General features: G+C 39.3%; 1 protein-coding gene across 50 annotated transcripts in view; it reads left to right on the forward strand.

Annotated features, from left to right (window-relative positions):
- Positions 1-19279, forward strand: part of UBAP2L (ubiquitin associated protein 2 like) — a 44021-nt gene that overhangs the window by 1145 nt on the left and 23597 nt on the right. For 15 of the 50 annotated variants that reach the window (XM_042254583.2, XM_060414408.1, XM_060414331.1 and 12 more), the window contains exons 2-11: positions 2951-3080; positions 4684-4761; positions 5330-5440; positions 11587-11788; positions 12131-12226; positions 12629-12674; positions 13132-13244; positions 14930-14989; positions 16794-16846; positions 18521-18606. In XM_042254583.2, the coding sequence (XP_042110517.1) occupies positions 2991-3080; positions 4684-4761; positions 5330-5440; positions 11587-11788; positions 12131-12226; positions 12629-12674; positions 13132-13244; positions 14930-14989; positions 16794-16846; positions 18521-18606 (935 nt within the window). In that variant the 5' untranslated portion in view covers positions 2951-2990. The remainder of the gene's footprint in view (positions 1-2950; positions 3081-4683; positions 4762-5329; positions 5441-11586; positions 11789-12130; positions 12227-12628; positions 12675-13131; positions 13245-14929; positions 14990-16793; positions 16847-18520; positions 18607-19279) is intronic. The other 35 variants (XM_060414412.1, XM_060414335.1, XM_042254556.2 and 32 more) reach the window with 4 other exon arrangements.

A 19279-nucleotide genomic window follows, 5' to 3' on the forward strand; every position in this document is an offset into this window, starting at 1 on the left:
TATTGTGAAAGAAAAACACCACAGTAACAGGCCTTTTTTGTTGGTGTTATTGTTATCCTTTTTGCCTTTGACTGTCCCTGATTATTAGATGGTGAAATCGTGTTTTGTTTTGTTTTTTGTCTCCTCCCCATTCACTTCCACCGCCCACCTTCTGCTTTGGGGATGGATATCTGATGTGACTTGCTGGGATGTGATGAGGGTCATTGACAACCCGAATTCCTGGAGAACTAAAACGTTTTGGCCGTGTATGGGTTGATAAAACTGCTTTTGAGATCCTGCAGCCATTGTCCTTAAAAAGATTAGGCTCTCCCGGTGATTATTTCCGTTGTGAACGGGAAGTCGGAAAGTGTTGCTGGCATGAAAACTGATGATGAAAGACCTTAAAATGTACTGTTTTGATTATGATTTTTAAAGCCCCTTCTTGCCAAAATGTGTCCTAACTGGGAAGTACTCTTTTTTAAATTAGGTTCAAGTTGATGGGGAAGGACTTGCAGGGATAATTTCCACAGAGCATCTAGGGGAATTAATTGCTCTTTTAGAAGTAGCAAGCCTTACCCATCCCTGTCCAGCTTCAGAGTTTCTGAATTGTTTCTCAAATTAGATTGTAAGCTCCCTGAGGGCAGCAACCAAGTCATATTGCTTTTGTATTTACTAAAATACTGGACACATAGTAGATACTCAATAAATACTTGTTATTTATTTTTTTCTGTAAAATTTCTCTGGCTATTTTTTTAAGTAGCTGGTTTTCAAAAAATGGTCAAGGGCACTCCTGTGTTGAAACCTGTATTTGTTCCTGCACTATTCCCTTGTCTCCAATACTTCTCACCTACTTTCATTAAATATTTTTATGCTATATGAAAGAGTACTTAACAAGATTCCTCACCTCTACTGTGATAACTTTGGGTATGTGTCTCTTTACTACTAAAAGGCTACTAATTCTGTGCCCTCCAGTGATCCACTCAGATCACTTATTTTTGACCTGTTGCTCAGTGTTGCTACTACATAGGTGGTAAAATTTTGTTAGTCACACATTTCAAAGCACTTATAAGAGAGAAATGGAAGTTAATAGAATGATCAGGAGGTTCCCCCTGCTTTTCCTAAGTAATTAATGTGGGTTTTGAAATGACTAATGTATTTACGCTGACAGGTACTGTACATGCAATTGTCTTTACAGGTAGTCATGAAATTCTGCTTAACAACTCCTGCTCACAAATGGAAACACACGTGGAGTAGAACACAATCTATATTTTTTAAGTTCTAGGAGAGGCTACTCCCATGGTTAGAATCTTCATCTTTGAGCCAATTACAATAATGCCTAATAGTTTTCCTCTAGGTATTTTCTTTTTCTTTTTTTTCTGTTTTATTTGAATCTAGGTACTTGGTTGAACAACACTTGATTTTTTGTAAGTTAAGTTTTGAAACTTGACAATAATGGCAGCCTGGGAAAATGGACTTCTTTCTGTATATCAAATAATCCTGTACTATCTAGACAAATTTACAGGCCTTTTTGTGCACATGTGTAGGGAGAAGAGGTAATGGTTAAAAATTAGCCCCAAAGTTTCCTTAAAAATCTTTCTTGGTGATAGGGAATGTAGAACTCTTAATTCTTAATAACTGCATCAAACAATAAAGACCTATGTGACACATTGACCCAATTGGGTGAAGGATTTATCCACAGGGAAGTTAGCTTACTTTGTGACCCAAGAAATAGGTGAAATTCACTCTCAGTAGTTCATGCTTGCATATTTCCTTAGAAACCCAACCTACCTGTCTCTCAAATCCGGCAGTGTCTTCTGGGCAGCCTAGAATTACCCTATGTGAAGTTTTATTAATGAAAAATAAATAATGTAGAGCAGAAAAGTAAAAACTTGTCCTCTTTGGAATGGAATAAAACATGCAGAGTAACCTCCTTTTGAGCACTCCATAATATGAATGTTTTCTTTGTTTGCTAAATACAGCAACTGAGATTGCATTTAGAATCTTTGCTTGTTAGAAGTGTTGTAACATAAACTGATCTGGTTTTGGGAAGGCCCTGTGTGTTCCTTGTCTCTTTAAAGACTCAACAAAGTCATCTTGCTGGCAATAATGTCTCAAGTTTAAAATGATTTCCCAGAAGGACTTTCTTCCAAATAAAACTTTGTGCCAAATAATTTTGATTTGGGACAAATTTGGGATTCTCTGTATATTAAGGTGAGTGGTGGAGGGTAATTGCCATTCTGGTTTCTTGGAACTTCGGACTTAGGAAACCAACATAAGCAGCCACAAAAGCAGGGTGCTGGAATTATTATCCAAGGAACTGAGATTCTGAGCAGTCACTGGGGCTAATACATGCCTTGTGGAAAGTTGTGGGAGCCCCTGCACCATACTGAGGGACAGAAACTTGAGGGAGAAAAGCTAGACTTGAGCTTGTCCTTTCCCAAATGATGGAGGACACATGCAGCTTACGTTTAAAAGGTTGTAAGGCAGGTAAAGCTGTTTTCAAAGGTAGGTTGAGTACAGCATTTTAAATTGTTTTTATTTGAAGTATAGGCTAATCCCCTTCCTGGAAAGCTTTTGTTTCCAGGCTTTGCTGATTATCTTTCCTTCTGTCAGAGGGACTTTGGATATTTTCACTTATGGGACGACTTGATTATTAACATTGTTTTGCTAACTATTAAGATAGCAAAACTTAACAAAGCCTGCTTATAAGGTACACTAACCAGATTGTGCCCATAACTTTAAAATAAGCAAACCATCACTTAACACGTTTTATACATTTATTGTTCTGCAAAAATGGATTAGTACCCTAAAGAATTCATCAGACTATAAATGTCTCAAGAACAGGTGCATGTTGGTTTCTTTGAAGAAATGATAGTCGTGAAAGTGCTGATGAAAAAGGTTGAAAACATTTTACCTGCATTTAACATCTAAACTTTTTTTTCCTTCCTTTTTTTTTTTTTAACTCTTTCAGTATTCTACCTTGTAAATACTGTTATTTGTATATACTGTAAATGATGACGTCGGTGGGCACTAACCGAGCCCGGGGAAACTGGGAACCACCTCAAAACCAAAACCAGACACAGCACAAGCAGCGGCCCCAGGTAAAGAACCCGAAGGATATGGATCCATGGGGTAGCCTTGCAAAGTTCTATGCTTTGGGTTATTAGTTTGGGTTCTTTATTCTTATTTTCTTATCCTTTCCTCGTTTCACTTGGGGCCTAATAACTGTTAATGACACACTGTGATGCAATGTGCTTATTTTTATTGTTAATTTACTGCATTATGAGGCTTGGAAAGAATGGGTCCTGTGCTTTGTATCTCTAAGATAGTTTCCTTTATTCATCTGGGTTGTTGCAGCAATATATTTCTTATTTCCTAGAATTTCCACTTTGACATCTCTTTAGCCAGTCTTTGTCTTGCCACCTTTTCCTTTCCTTTGCTCTTGTTTTCCCTAACTTGTCTTTTATTTTCCTCTCTTGTCTCATTGAGGCCTAATCTGATTTTTCCTTTCCCATGAGGAGTTAGCGTCTTTACTGTGTTCCTTTAAGATTAACAAATGAGACACTCTATAGGGTATTGCCCAGTTTTTTTTTTATTTCAAGATTTTCTTTTATATATTATTTTTATTATTATTATTATTTTACTTTACAATATTATATTGGTTTTGCCACACATCAACATGAATCTGGCACGGGTGTACACGTGTTCCCAATCCTGAACCCCCCTCCCACCTCCCCTGCCTGCTCAGTTTTAAAGAGTAAATTAACCTGGGCACTGAGGTTTATGAGGTTGTTTTTTTTTTTTAAGTTGAATTTAGATATATTTTTTTAACAACCAGTTTGGTATTTGTCGGCACCTAATATGAATGAGTCAGTTATATTTGGTTATGGTCAGATAAATATGTCAGATTAGAACTTTTCTCTTATTCATTTCTCTTTTAATTCTCTTTACAGGTGAATTTCTAGCAGAATTCTAGTATTTATCTCAGCTGGGGCTAAAATTTCTGACATCTTACAAGCATACATTGGATACTTAGAGGATATGCTCAGTGTATCCTCTGACTAAACCTTATGCTATTCTCATCCCTAGGGAATAAGGGAGTGACAGTGATCATTGCAGAAACAGGAGCAGGGTTTTCACATGATTTTGCAAATACATGAAATTGAATTAAGGCACAGATGTTTCAAAGTGGTGTTTGATCCCAAAATGAGTCTGTTTAACTGTGAACGTAAGAGAAAAGCTCCATGCTTTTTTGAAGAAGATAGTGTGAAATAATGACAGCTTAACTCTGTGTTGTTATTTTGCTCATTTAAGCGTCTTACGTGGTGGAAAGAGCCTAGCAGCTATATAGTCCATGGGGTCGCAAAGAGTCAGACATGACTGAGCAACTGAAGTGAAGTGGTGGAAATGTTTTATTACTTGGTCATGTGTAACAGGGAGAAGGAAATTGGGGTGGGAGATGAAGAATATTGATTGCTGTTCAGTTGCTAAGTTGTGTCAGACTCGTTTGCAACCCCATGGACTGTAGCCCGCTGCCTGGGTTGCCATTTCCTTCTCCAGGGGATCTTCCCAACTCAGGAATCGAACCCGCATCTCCTACTTGGCAGGTGGATTCTTTGCCACTGAGCCACTTGGGAAGCCCAGTTGACTGTGTTGGTCCCTCTCATTTCTCTAAACTATTGTCTCTTGATCTTGCTTTTTTAGGCCACTGCAGAACAAATTCGACTTGCACAGATGATTTCGGACCATAATGATGCTGACTTTGAGGAAAAGGTGAAACAAGTGAGTGTATTTTTGATTTGTCATAAGTTGTGGGAAAAAACATGAAGATTAAAGCGCAGTTAATAGGATTGATGCCTACCAGGATACTTTGCACTTTAGGTATTAAAAGAATTTTGACCTGAAATATGATAGGTTAAGCCAATACATGAGTGCTTTTATTGTCTGATTTACTGTGCCCCTTTTGACAGATACTTGTTCAAAGAGATTTTATCTTAATTTCAACCTCTTTATTGAATGACTTTGTTAGTACTGTTGTACAGCAACATTGAGCATTTGTGTTATCTAGGAAATATGGAGAGTCATGGTATACTGAAGCCTGTGTGTTTCTGCATTTGATTCTCTATTAGATACTTTATTGTTCGATTGTTTTATAAATATTTTGCCCCATCCTTAATCACAGATGTTAGTATTTTGCTTTTGGAGCTAGAATGTCAAAATTCTGCATGTTTTGCTTTTTTAAACCTTATTCTTTCAAACTCAGCTGTGTCTTCTCCCTTTCCTTCATCTATTTTCCTTTTTGGGAGAGTGCAAGCTTGTTCATAATGGTTGTTGATCTTTTTTCTTTCAGTTGATTGATATCACAGGCAAGAACCAGGATGAATGTGTCATTGCTTTGCATGACTGCAATGGAGATGTCAACAGAGCCATCAATGTACTGCTGGAAGGAAACCCAGATACGGTAGAGTGCTAATAAAGTATTCTAAAAGTGGGTCCCTGGTTGAGAGGCTAGTAAATTCCAAAAATAGCAAGTGGGGCCAACTTAAAGCATACACTCTTATTCTCCAAATAAAGCAAGGAACTGTATTTATATTTGCTGGAGGTTGCAAACACTTAAAATTTATGTGCAATAAATAGAAGAAACAGATAAAATCAGTTTCTTCTGGTTGGCCTGGAATAATTGTTGATTCTAGGCTAATGACTACTTTCAAGACTTGGTTAGTCTGAGTGAAGAGTTGCTGCTAAATAGCCTTAGTTACTAATAGAAGATTTATTGCTGTTGAACAAAGCCATGGCCTTTACTGGATTCTGATTTCAGAACAGTCCCACCAATATTGGCTTTACATTTCACAATACCTTTTTTTTCCACAATATCTTTTTATCATGTGAACTTATTTTTGTTGAAGTAGCAGAGAAAGAAACCTTTTTAAAAAATAATTTATTTTGTTCATGAATTTTTGGCTGCACTGGGTCTTTGTTACTGTTTCTCAGCCTTTCTCTAGTTGCAGTGAGGGGCTGTTCTTCATTGACGTGTGCAGGCTTCTCACTGTGGTGGCTTCTCTTGTTGCAGAGCACAGGCTCTAGGCACACAGGCTTTAGTAGTTGCAGCGTTTGGGCTCTGTAGTTGTGGCTCGAGGGCTTAATTGCTCCGATGCATTTGGGATCTTTCCAGACCAGGGATCCAACTCTTGTCCCCTGCATTGACATACGGGTTCCTAACCACTGGGTGACCAGGGAAGCCTGAGAAACTTTACAGCTTGTTGACTGTTCCTGGAGATGGTAGGGGATATTGGAGGAACTCTCGCCCTGGAATTTAGAGTTGATTTCACTTCTTCCTTTCCTTCCCTTTCTTTTCCACTTAATGAGAATGCTGTGTTTTGTTACTGTCTTACTATTGTATCAGATTATGTCCTTTAAGAATAGGATGGTGCCTTACTAAATAATCTTTGGGATGTTCTGCAGTGTTGAGTAGAGATCTTTATTATTAGTTTTTTGAATGAGCAGTGTATCATTTGAAGTCATTTTCACTTACTTGATCTTACTCGAGATTTTTGGTTGCGGTTGATAACCAGATTTCATCCATAGATTAACTGATTGATGTTACAGTGTTACTTTAGCTGAATGTTGGAGGTTTGTCAGTTTCTTTGAGACAGTGGGAAATAATAGTGAAAACTGTTTTTAGTCATTGAGTTTAGATTTGTAGATTTTTTTCTTCATAAGTGTGGTCCTAGGTTAGGTTTTACAACTGCTTTTGTTTGAAAATTACTACTTGAATACTCAGATAGCAGTTTTGGTTCATTTTGAGTTTACTCTGGAGTAATTGCCTCAAGATTTTTCAGGGAGTAGGATGGAGATGGAAGTGGGACTACCTATGCTTTGTAAAAGTGTGTGTTTTTTTTTTTTTTTTTTTTTGAGATGTCGCTGGAAGATCAGTGGTTAAGACTCCCAAGCTCCCAATGTGCTGGCCGTGGGTTTGATCCCTAGTCGGGGGATAAGGTCCTGCATACTTCGTAGTGCGGCAGAAAAAAAGTGTGAAAAAATTTTCTTTTGCACATCACATTTTGTTTCACCTTCTAGTACTAGAAGTCTGACCTTCCACAGTATTAAAAAAATAAGCTAGAGAATGTAGGTTTTTGCCCCAAATAAACCAGCAACTAGTGAAACCAATGGGAATCAGTCAGTTGCCAGGAATGTTGCATGTATTTGGGTGGATGAGATCATATCAGAAAACTGGCAGTGCCTTTGGGCAAAGCATAGTAATTCTTTTTATGTGTAGAACCCATCTGGTGCCAGCAGTTGATAAATAACCATAGAGAAGCCAAAAGGTGACCGGTTTCTGAAACCTTCCAGGTTTTGATACAGATTAGCACAAACTCTTAAGGACTAACTGTTTTGAATCTCATTTCCAGAGTTCCTGATGGCAGGTTTAGGTATGAGGTTACTATAATTTATGAATCAAAGCTACTATGAGCATAAAGTGACCTACAACTTAATGTGGAATCAGGGTGGGTTGGAAGAATAGGCAACAAACACGCTATTGCTAGGTCCTAGGTGGATGCTTAATATTTTTTTTGGCCAAGCTGTGTGGCCTGCAAGATCTTAGTTTCCTGACCAGGGACTGAACCTGTGTCCCCTGTATTTTAAGGCGAATTGTTAACCACTGGACCACCAGGGAAGTTCCTTTAGTATAGTTATTTATTTGGTCATGCTGGGTCTTCAGTGCTACTTGAGGGTGTTTCTCTAGGTGGGGCAAGCGGGGACAGCTCTTTCGGTGCACGGGCTTCTCATTGCGGCGGCTTCTCTTGTTGCAGAGCACAGGCTCTAGGCACACAGGCTTCAGTAGCTGCAGTGTGTTGGCTTAGTTGCTCTGTGGCATCTTTTAGTGTAGTTTTAAATTTACTTGTTTTGAACTTAAAAATGTTTAAATTGTGGTAAAATACGCTAGAGGAAATTGACCAATTTAACCATTTTAAGTAAACAATTCTTTGTCACTAAGGACATTCATGGTGCTGGACAGCCATTCTTGTTGTATAGTCACCAAGTCGTGTCTGACTCTTTTGCAACCCCATGGACCGTAGCCTGCCAGCCGCCTCTGTCCGTGGGATTTCCCAGGCAAGAATACTGCAGTGAGCTGCCTTGACCTCCTCCAGGGGTTCTTCCTGATCTAAGGATCCAAACTGTGTCTGCTGCTGGGCAGGTGGACTCTTCGCCACTGAGCCGCCTGGGAGGCCCTGGGCAACCATTCCCACTACCCTTTCCAGAACTTTTTCATTTCCCAGTTAGAAACTGTATCCATAAAACAATTAACTCTCCATGCCCCGCTCCCAGCTTGGGTAAAATCTTCTGTTTGTGGTATCTCATATAAGGTATTGCCTATTCTTGGTACCTCATAAAAGTGGAACCAAATATTTGTCCTTTTGTGTTTAATTTAGCAAAATATTTTTAAGGTTTATCTGTATTGTGACTTGGGTCAGAATTTCAGTCCTTCGGAAGACTGAGTATATTGTGTTGTGCGTTTATAGCACATGTTGTATGTCCACTCATCACTGGCGAACACTTTGGATTATTTGGAAATAAATTGTAGACATCAGAGTACTTTGATTTCCTAAATTCTTCAGCATGTTTTCCTAAAAGGATACTGTTTTATATGACAAAATTATTGTTAGCCCTGAGAAAGTTAATAGTAATTTCATATTACTGTTCCATATTTTTAAAGTTATTTGATAGCTGTTAACGAGCAGACCTTCCTCAGCGATCAATGCAAAGAAATAGAGGAAAACAACAGAATGGGAAAGACTAGAGATCTCTTCAAGAAAATTAGAGATACCAAGGGAACATTTCATGCAAAGATGGGCTCGATAAAGGACAGAAATGGTATGGACCTAACAGAAGCAGAAGATATTAAGAAGAGGTGGCAAGAATACATGGAAGAACTGTACCAAAAAGATCTTCACGACCAAGATAATCAGGATGATGTGATCACTCACCTAGAGCCAGACATCCTGGAATGTGAAGTCAAGTGGGCCTTAGAAAGCATCACTACGAACAAAGCTAGTGGAGGTGATGGAATTCCAGTTGAGCTATTTCAAATCCTGAAAGATGCTGCTGTGAAAGTGCTGCACTCAATATGCCAGCACATTTGGAAAACTCAGCAGTGGCCACAGGACTGGAAAAGGTGAGGTTTCATTCCAGTCCCAAAGAAAGGCAATGCCAAAGAATGTTCAAACTACCGCACAATTGCACTCATCTCACACGCTAGTAAAGTAATGCTCAAAATTTTCCAAGCCAGACTTCAGCGATACGTGAACCGTGAACTCCCTGATGTTCAAGCTGGTTTTAGAAAAGGCAGAGGAGCCAGAAGTCAAATTGCCAACATCCTCTGGATCATGGAAAAAGTAAGAGAGTTCTAGAAAAACATCTATCTATGCTTTATTGACTATGCCAAAGCCTTTGTGTGGATCACAATAAACTGTGGAAAATCCTGAGAGAGATGGGAATACCAGACCACCTGACCTGCCTCTTGAGAAATCTGTATGCAGGTCAGGAAGCAACAGTTAGAACTGGACATGGAACAACAGACTGGTTCCAAATAGGGAAAGGAGTATGTCAAGGCTTTGTATTGTCACCCTGCTTATTTAACTTATATGCAGAGTACATCATGAGAAGAAGCTGGTCTGGAAGAAGAACAAGCTGGAATCAAGATTGCTGGGAGAAATATAAATTAACCTCAGATATGCAGATGACACCACCCTTATGGCAGAAAGTGAAGAAGAACTAAAAAGCCTTTTGATGAAAATGAAAGAGGAGAGGGAAAAAGTTGGCTTAAAGCTCAACATTCAGAAAACGAAGATCATGGCATCTGGTCCCATCACTTCATGGAAAATAGATGGGGAAACAGTGTCAGGCTGTATTTTGGGGGGCTCCAAAATCACTGCAGATGGTGACTGCAGCCATGAAATTAAAAGACAGTTACTCCTTAGAAGGAAAGTTACGACCAACCTAGATAGCATATTCAAAAGCAGAGACATTACTTTGCCAACCAAGGTCTGTCTAGTCAAGGCTATAGTTTTTCCAGTGGTCATGTATGGATGTGAGAGTTGGACTGTGAAGAAAGCTGAGCGCCGAAGAATTGATGCTTTTGAACTGTGGTGTTGGAGAAGATTCTTGAGAGCCCCTTGGACTGTGAGGAGATCCAACCGGTCCATTCTGAAGGAGATCAGTCCTGGATGTTCTTTGGAAGGACTGATGCTGAAGCTGAAACTCCAATACTTTGGCCACCTCATGGGAAGAGTTGACTCATTGGAAAAGACTCTGATGCTGGGAGGGATTGGGGGCCAGGAGGAGAAGGGGACAACAGAGGATGAGATGGCTGAATGGCATCACGGACTTGATGGACATGAGTTTAGGTGAACTCTGGGAGTTGGTGATGGACAGGGAGGCCTGGCGTGCTGCGATTCATGGAGTCGCAAAGAGTTGGACACAACTAAACTGAACTGAGCACACAGGGGCATCGTGATTTGATATTTGGAATCCTGGTATCCAGGATGGTAAACATGATAGTCTTGGCATTTGAACTGAAACTTACTTGTACATGTTTGAACTTATTTGTACATATTTTCTGCAAAAATTATAAATCAGTATATGTGTATGTTTAAAACTTGAAATTTATAAGGAATTCTCTGGCAGTCCGGTGGTTAAGACTCTGCTCTTTGACTGCTGAGCACCTGGGTTCAGTCCCTGGTCAAGGAACTGAGAACCTGCAAGCCACAGGGCAAGGCAAATAAAGAACTTTCAGTTTATAAAATTCATTTTCCTAAGGAATGAGTTTTTGCACAACTGTTCAGCTTATTTTCCTTGCTATAAATATTTGTTCCCGATCTGCTTTGAGGAAGGTTGAGTTGTATTACAGCAATTTCAGATGCATAAGGAGAACACAGTGAGGAAAATGAGACACGCTTCCTATAGTCAGCGTGCCTCGGGGCCAGGGCGCTGCTTTCCTGACTGCTGTTTGGCCTTCTCTTAAAGAAAGGAAGTTGGCGTGTGTGGAAGGGGTGGGCTAGAGAGCAGGTGTAGTTGTTTTCCTCCTGAATTCTAGGTTGCTTAACTTGAGACTCTACTCAGGAGTCAAATGTGCTATTCATTCACTCTGAATTCAAAGTTAACTTTTAGAAACTTTTGAGTTTTCAGCTTTATTTGACATGGATAAGGCTATAAAAAATTGGAAATTACTGAATGCATAGGGAATTAGTGTTTTCAGCCCAGGAAGCACACTTGAAAGAAAGGACCAGTGAGTAACTAGGCCCTTTGACTAAGGCGACACCGAGTGACTGAACTGGATGGAGATCTTGGTGGCCCTTTTGGGAACAATTCCTGCAGTCCATTTGCTCATAAGCACCTCCTCCACAGAAAGGGCTTCAATTTTGCAGTGATAGGTGCAGAATTTGTTTTGAGGTCCTGTCTATGCCCTCAACTTAAGCAGAAGTAAACTTACAGAAGTATCTTAGATATGGATACTGAGAGAATGGTTAACAGTTGTTCCAACTTTTATCTCTGGTTTCCTGGTAGCAGCCTATACTGATCTGCCATGAATGCTCTTCCCTTCTTTAGCATTCCTGGGAGATGGTCGGGAAGAAGAAGGGAGTCTCAGGACAGAAGGATGGTGGCCAAACGGAATCCAACGAGGAAGGCAAAGAAAATCGAGACCGGGACAGAGACTATAGTCGGCGACGTGGTGGACCACCAAGACGGGGAAGAGGTGCCAGCCGTGGACGAGAGTGTATGCATGGGGCTTTAACAAAACCAGCTGTGGGTTAGTAATGTCTAGACTTGAGGGGTGTCAGGGCCTTGTGAGGCTAGACTTAGTAACCATGATCATTTTTCTTATGATCATCTGTTCTGAGATCTTGGCGCTTTTTACATATAGTTTTTTTTAGCAACAGCCACCAGTTAGCATGAAATGACCTTTTTAGCTGTGTGTTAAGATTTTTTTGACTGGGAACCATTCCCCTAGTAACCGGCATGTTCTGTCCTTCCAGCTCATTTTCTCTTCTTCGTTTTTGTCTTCCCCCCATCATGTATGCATACCGTTTATATATATTTTTTCTGTTCACTTTACTCTGGCCATTTGTACTGTTCTGTTTTTAAATTTCAGTTCGAGGTCAGGAAAATGGATTAGATGGCACCAAGAGTGGAGGGCCTTCTGGAAGAGGCACAGAAAGAGGCAGAAGAGGTCGTGGCCGAGGCAGAGGTGATCAGTTTGTTGGGGGAATGGATGTTGGGGATGATACTCTTATTAGTTTAGTAGGGGTCTGCTTTATTTAAAAAAAAAAAATTCAAATGGATGCTGGATACCTTAATTGTTGAGATGTAGTGCAAATTCTAGAGATTATTGTGAGGGCAGTGGGGATGAAGGTAGATGTCATTTCCTCTAGTATTTATTGTTATTACTATATTTGCTTAAGGATCCGGCAGTTCAGTCAGCAAAGAAACAATCTTGTCAATAATAAGGATTGTCCTCTTGTATTAACTGATATGCTGCAGAGTGAGAGATGGAACATCTAATGATGTCAACCACTTACTTTCCAAAGTGTCCTCAGTTGGCATGGTGCTTTTATATCAACTTTTAAAATGTTTCCCTCTCCCTCTTTAGGTGGCTCTGGTAGGCGCGGAGGAAGGTTTTCTGCTCAAGGAATGGGGTGAGTTTCATTGATCCAATGTCAAAGTCTTTGATTTTTTTTTTTCATAAGTGTTACCATAGTAGCTTGATGTGGTTAATATTCTGGTATCCTGAGGATAATAGGCAGCTAAGTAACCAAATGTGATCAGATAGATTGCTACAGTATTTCATCAGATGTGTGCAGACATTGGGCTTATTTTAGTGAGATAAGCATTTACCACCTGAATTACTTTATCTCATAACTTCATATGAATACATATACCTGTTGTTTTTCCAAAATCTTCATGTGGATTTTATCGGTGGCCTATTGCTAGGGGAATGATAGATGTATATAAGATTATATCATGAAATTTTAGGTAAGCTGATAAAATGAGGAAAAGTGAACAGACAAGATTCTAATTGCCCTCCTTTTAATTTCAACTGATGTTGCTTAGCGCTCAGAGGCTCTTAAGCTTTTTATTTATTTTTTCTCCCAGAACCTTTAACCCAGCTGATTATGCAGAGCCGGCCAATACTGATGATAACTATGGCAATAATAGCGGCAATACATGGAACAACACTGGCCACTTTGAACCAGATGATGGGACGAGTGAGTGACTGTTTTATTCATTTTTTGTCTCTAGGAACCTAAGGAAGTAATTTTTTTGAGGTTATACTAACATAAAAAAGTGGAGGTGTAGTTTTTGAGTGCTGAGACAGGGAGAGAAAGGGATAACGGTTATATTACTGTGTACTCTGTATTTATTGTGTGCCTACAGGCACATTATACATGCTGCTTCACCTGATCTGTCACTGTTTTATGAAACAAACATTATTTATGATCACTTTTCAGATGACAAGATTTAGATTGCAGGAGTGATTATGAAATTTGCTAGTATTTGAACTTAGAATTTTTCGACCCTGTAAGGCCATGTGCTCTTGCCATTATACCGTCAGCTCCCAGTTGTATTTCCTAGTGTTTCTGTTTGGCTTTGCCTTTTGACAAGATATCCAGGATTACTCAAACCACTACTTGTAGAGGTGAACAGGGCCCAGAATCAAAGCCCACTGTTAATTTGTTTTTGCATACAGAGATAGGAATGTCTTTTTCCTTTAATTTTTGGGAAATATCAGTATCTGGGCAAGAAGAAAATCTGGAGACTTTCAGCCTCTCATTGTTGGATAGTGTTCTGGGTGTGGTAGGGTATTATGGGATTTGCTTTTTTGTTGTTAGCTGACTTCGGTGCATATCTGGGTAGCATAGATGTTTGTGGATATGTTAGGCTTGTGGGACACACCAAGATGTATTTGGAAGTAAAAGATACTTTTATTACTTTAAATGAGAGCAGCCTCTGGGTTCCAGAGTATTTTCTTCTGAGGAGATCAACTATCTCCTTCTGGCTGAGTCAGCACATGGAAAGAAAAGCCTGAGACTTTTTTTGTCTTACAAAGGGGGGATGGGTTAATAGAGGAGCATGAAATAGACTCTCTTGACTCCTTATCCACTTAAATTTGCCATACCCCCCTTTCAGAGATCTGTTATCTTAATCTTGCATCTTTAGGAAGGTCTTTGGCACAAACTTCTTCTCACCTACTGCCCACAGTATGCTATACCTTAGGTCCTGAGTATTACATGCTTTTTGTTCATCAAGGTGTCTTAAAAGCTCATTTTGAATACAAATTTTTCAGGGATGGAGGCTAAACTTATTGTCAAGCTAGATAACTTTTTGAGCTTGAAATGTCAACTTTATTGGCTATGAAATGTCCTTTTCTATTTTAACTTTGGAGGCATTAGAACTGCTCTTCATTCATCTCTTGATGGCTTTTTAGAGCATTGGTAGCAGTCTGAATAACAAAAGTTGAGGGATTTGTTTTTAGTTGTGGACAAAAAATGAGGTATGGAGTCCCAGTCCTAGGTTGGTTGGAAAAAGAGGAGAGGAAGAGGTGTGTGTTTGCTTATACCATGTAGAGAAGAGCAAATTTGGGAGGCTAGAATCAGAACTTTTGATTTGTGGCTGAATGAAAGATTTTGTACTGCTACTGTCATCTTGTTAGTGTTGGGTTAGCTCCATGCATTCATCCTTGTTAGTTTGATGATTTGAACTTTTCATGCATGATCTCTTTTTATGTTTCCATGATAGCAAACTTCAAATTCCCTTTTTATTTTAAAAAGAGACTGAAATCTACCCTTAAAATATCCACAGGTACAGTGGGAGTTGTGTTGGGGGCAATCATTCTCATTCACAAGCAAAATTTCACTGGTTGTTTTTTCTTTTCTTTTCTTTTTTGTTTCAGGACTTGATTTCATTGGGGTTGAGGGGTCAAATTATCCCCGAAAATTTGAGACTGCTCCTGGTATGATACATCCAGGCGCCTAACTGCCCCGGATATTTAATAATAGATTTTTATGAACTGAAATATCTGTGGATATGTCATCTTTATGTCTTCCTGCTTTTTATTTTTCTGCTTTTACCTTCCATTCTGTGCCTGTTTTTCTTACTTAGAAAATTGCTTAATGAACACTTAATATTTACTTTGTGCTTTTTGCTGATGGAGTGGAAGCCCTAATCTGTTAGAATATTTGAACACTTTCTGCGTCTTAATGCTTCCTCAGTGTGTAGTCTTTTCCTTAGCCGTGACCGTAAGTCCTGTACAGGAAGGTGTCAGGTAGCTGTCTACTGTCTTCCTTTCCATTCCAAATACAGTCACCAGAGTGCAGGGGGGGGAGTTTTCTTGCGTGAGAGATAGCTTCTAAGTAGTATGTAACTTCTTAGATCACTTCTAATTCTAGGATTGTATGTGTTAACCCACATTTTGGATTCCAGTTAACGACGGTGGGATGAATGTCAATGGGGAGGAAGAATGGTATCACCAGAGAGTGAGAGAAAAATGTGGTTTGTAGCTTGTCTAAATTGAGATTGGACTTTGATTTGGAGAACATTGTCATTGTTAAGTGGCTTGAAATTTCTGTGGTACAATTTTAACTGTCCCGGGAAAGGCATTGCACTGACATATGTTTCTCTAGGAAATAGGATTTTTCATTATTAAATATATAGAAGAATTTCAGGTGGGTTTTTTAGGTATTAGAATGTTTCTCTTCAGTGATGAAATCTGAATGCCAGACCTTCATTCTTTGATTCTTGTAAGAAGTTTTCTCCATTTGGAGAGAATGCTGTAAGAATTATTAAATATATACTATTATTTTAGAGAAGAAAACCAGGAGTTTTCTTGTATTTTCTACAGATAAGTGCCCATTTCTTAGTGTGGTCCTTTGCTTGAAGGGAAAAATTTGAGGTCTCAGAAACTCACCCATATTCCTTAAGAAAAGGCAGGTTCCTTTTCTGAGGAGGACATGTGTATATGTGAAGCAGAACAAGCGGAATGTGGAAGATAGTTTGATTATTTATGGACCTCTTCTACAGAAAGTGTATCTGCACTACATTACTACCAACAGGAGGAGAGTGTATAACTCTATTGTCTGTGCCATGAGCTCAGCAGGTCAGATTTCATGTCTCGTATAGTTAGGATTAGTACGGTATTTATCACACATACTTGATTTTTCCAGTTTCACCTTGTGTTTTTTGAAAATAACAGCCAGCAGGGTTTTTAAATTCAGTTCCCATAGCAGATAGGTGTCAGTGCTCTGTTTGGATTTCAGGCCTTTGCTTCTTCATTGCCCTTCGACTATCTTGTCAAGACCATTTGTGTTCCTCTGCCACGTCTCTTCAGACTGCTGGCAGTATTGTCTTATACTCAATAGATAAGAGTTTGCATGTTTTGGCTTGAATTGTCTGCTGCCTTTTCACTGAAGAGACCACTGAGTCAGGCCTGAAGGTCTATAAGAGATTGCTTGAAGTGCTGGATCTATTGGAGTCTTGCTCTCTCTTGCATTTTGTTTCTCTCTCTTGCTATCTCGCACTCTTTCCTATTACAGCTGTGTGACAAAAACTAAAAGTTGCTGTGAAATTTAATCTAATTAGAACCCTGGTGTTCTGAGGTATTCTGAAAAGTCTTCTCTCCCTCTGAAGCCCAAGAATCCTTTCTGATTACTAAATGCTGGTTACACTTTGGCTGCCAAAAAATTTAATGCATTAGTGTTTTCTGCACATGCTTGTACTGGCATTTAAAGTTATTTCACCATATTTTCCTTTATTACCAGGTGCATGGAGGACTGCAACAGAGGAGTGGGGAACTGAAGATTGGAATGAAGATGTGAGTATTCCCATGTTATTCCTCATTAGTGCCTTCTATCCCTAAGTGATGTTTTAGGGATAGAAAATGGATATGATTCTACCCCTCAAAATTCACCCTTAAGATTCTGACCCAAAACTTTTACATCCAAAATAGTGTTCTGAGCCAGAACATTTCACATATGTTATATGAAGGAGACTGGGCATGAACAGGACTCTCTGGAACCAGACTATGGAGAGGGCAAGTGCACTTGTGTAAGTCCAATGTCTGATTGTCGGATTTATCCCAGGAAGCGATGGTGGTTGGGTAGGGCGCCAGAGATGGAGTCAGGCAGGTAGTGCGTTGAGTAGCAGCTTCTGGTAGCACATGACGCTCCTTGGAGCAGTACCGTTATTTGGTTCACATTCAGGCTTTGGTGTACGGTCCAGTAATTGGTTTAGAGGTGGGTACATGGTGAAAGTTTGGTTGACTCTGAAACCCATTTTGTTATTGTACTCAGAGCCCAACTTGGGTGATTTTAATTGAGATGAATGTGTAGGTTTGGCTGTTTTCCAGTGACTAAACTTGGAAACCTCATAGATGGGTGGCACATAAACAGCTATGTGAATTCACTAGAGTAGTACCTGGATTAAAGGATTTTGCTGATCACTGGTCACAGTCAAGACTTTGCTGTGAATTATAGTGATCATGGATGAACTTTCCTGTGTTTTTTATTTACACAAGCAAGACGGAATATGGTAAGAGAAAATGGTGTGTCAAGCTGTTTTGGTTTTCAGGGCTGAGTTTTAAAATTCCAGATGTATCAGCATCAGAGTGTACATCAGCTACATTTCTGTTGTAGCTGAGCTAGACTGCTTTGTGAATACTTCGTAAGATTTGGCTTGTCTGCTTAACCACCTTTCAGAGAATGATATATTGGGGGGAGTGGATTTCTTGTCTTTAGAGGGGAGGTTTCAATCAGAAAGTTTTTTTAAAAAACTTATTTTTAAAGTTGGGTGGGAATTGCTTGGTGGTCCAGTGGTTAGGACACTTTGACTGCTGAGGTCCAGGGTTCAATTCCTGGTTGGAAACTCTGAGCTCCCACAAACTGGGCAGCATGACTAAAAAAATTAAATCAACTTTGAATAGTAGGAATATTTATTCCCTGCAATTGCATACTTGATTTTAGTGTCTTACAGGGGAGAGACTAGATGTAATAAAGTCAGTTTTAAGGCAAAACACATTAAAGTTATTCCTACAAACTTCAGCACATCAGAACTTGGGCCCTTACTGCTCAAAAGCAAAGAATTATTTTTATTTCTGTCTTCATTTTGGCTGGGGTCTTCGTTTCTTTGAGAGGATTAGTGGAAGATAAAGTATGGTTTGGATTGAGGTAGGAGATGGGAGGCAAAGTGGGAAAATATAAAGGGGCTTTCTCTATTTTTCTGTCTAGCATATTCACTTTCTTGTAAGTTCAGGGTGCCTATTATTTGACTCCACTAGATTTTATTGGGTTCATGGATTCTACTCTTTTGATAAGATCTATAGAAGATAGAAGGGGCTTGAAAGTCAGTCCATTCAGGATTCCTTAGGGTAAATAGTTCTTTCTTCTAAGAGTTTTTCCCCTTTTCTTATGTTGCATTCCCCTTACCTCTGCCAGGTTTCTGGACTGTAACTAGCCTAACACTAGGAGTGACTAATGCCTCTGTTTTCCAGCTGTCTGAGACCAAGATCTTCACTGCCTCTAATGTGTCTTCAGTGCCTCTGCCTGCGGAGAATGTGACAATCACTGCTGGTCAGAGGCAAGTGTGTGGTGTGAACTGTCAGTATCTTTTCTCAGAGGGATCTGCCAAATGAGCTGTAAGGAAGGAGTGGTACTGGGCCTTCATGAACTCCCATGGTGTTGCTAATACTAAGGATCAAATCACATTACGGTTTTAGTTTATAGGTAGATTTTTGTAAGAGTTGATAGTAGTTAATCTACTGAATGGATATCTATATAATTTTAACGTTAACTCTCTTCCAGATAGTCCTTTATAAATACATACATCAGAAAAAAAATACTTATATATACATTAGCTTTGTCAGCATACCAGATATTGATTAAAACTTAGAATAATATAAACTTATAGTAAGTCAGGTAAAGAAAAGCTAAAAGTGGAAAGATTTTATTTATTTCGAAATTTGCAAAACTGTTCAATAGCTTGTTCTCTTGCTTTATAATTATGTCTTTGCTTTAGCCAACTGGGTATGATGATCATTTTTTCCCCTAGCATCTATCTTATGAATTTTTTAGGACTTGAACATAAGTATTGGGGTCAATAGAGGGAGCTAACACTTGTCAGCGAATATTTTTATCCCTTGAAAAACTCTTGGATTATTTCTGGACCTGGATATGATAGCTGTAGGACTTCCCTGGTAGCTCAATTGGTAAAGAATCTGTCTGCAATGCAGGAGACCCCGGTTCAATTCCTA

Source organism: Ovis aries, chromosome 1, assembly GCF_016772045.2.
Source record: "Ovis aries strain OAR_USU_Benz2616 breed Rambouillet chromosome 1, ARS-UI_Ramb_v3.0, whole genome shotgun sequence".
NCBI lineage: Eukaryota > Metazoa > Chordata > Mammalia > Artiodactyla > Bovidae > Ovis > Ovis aries.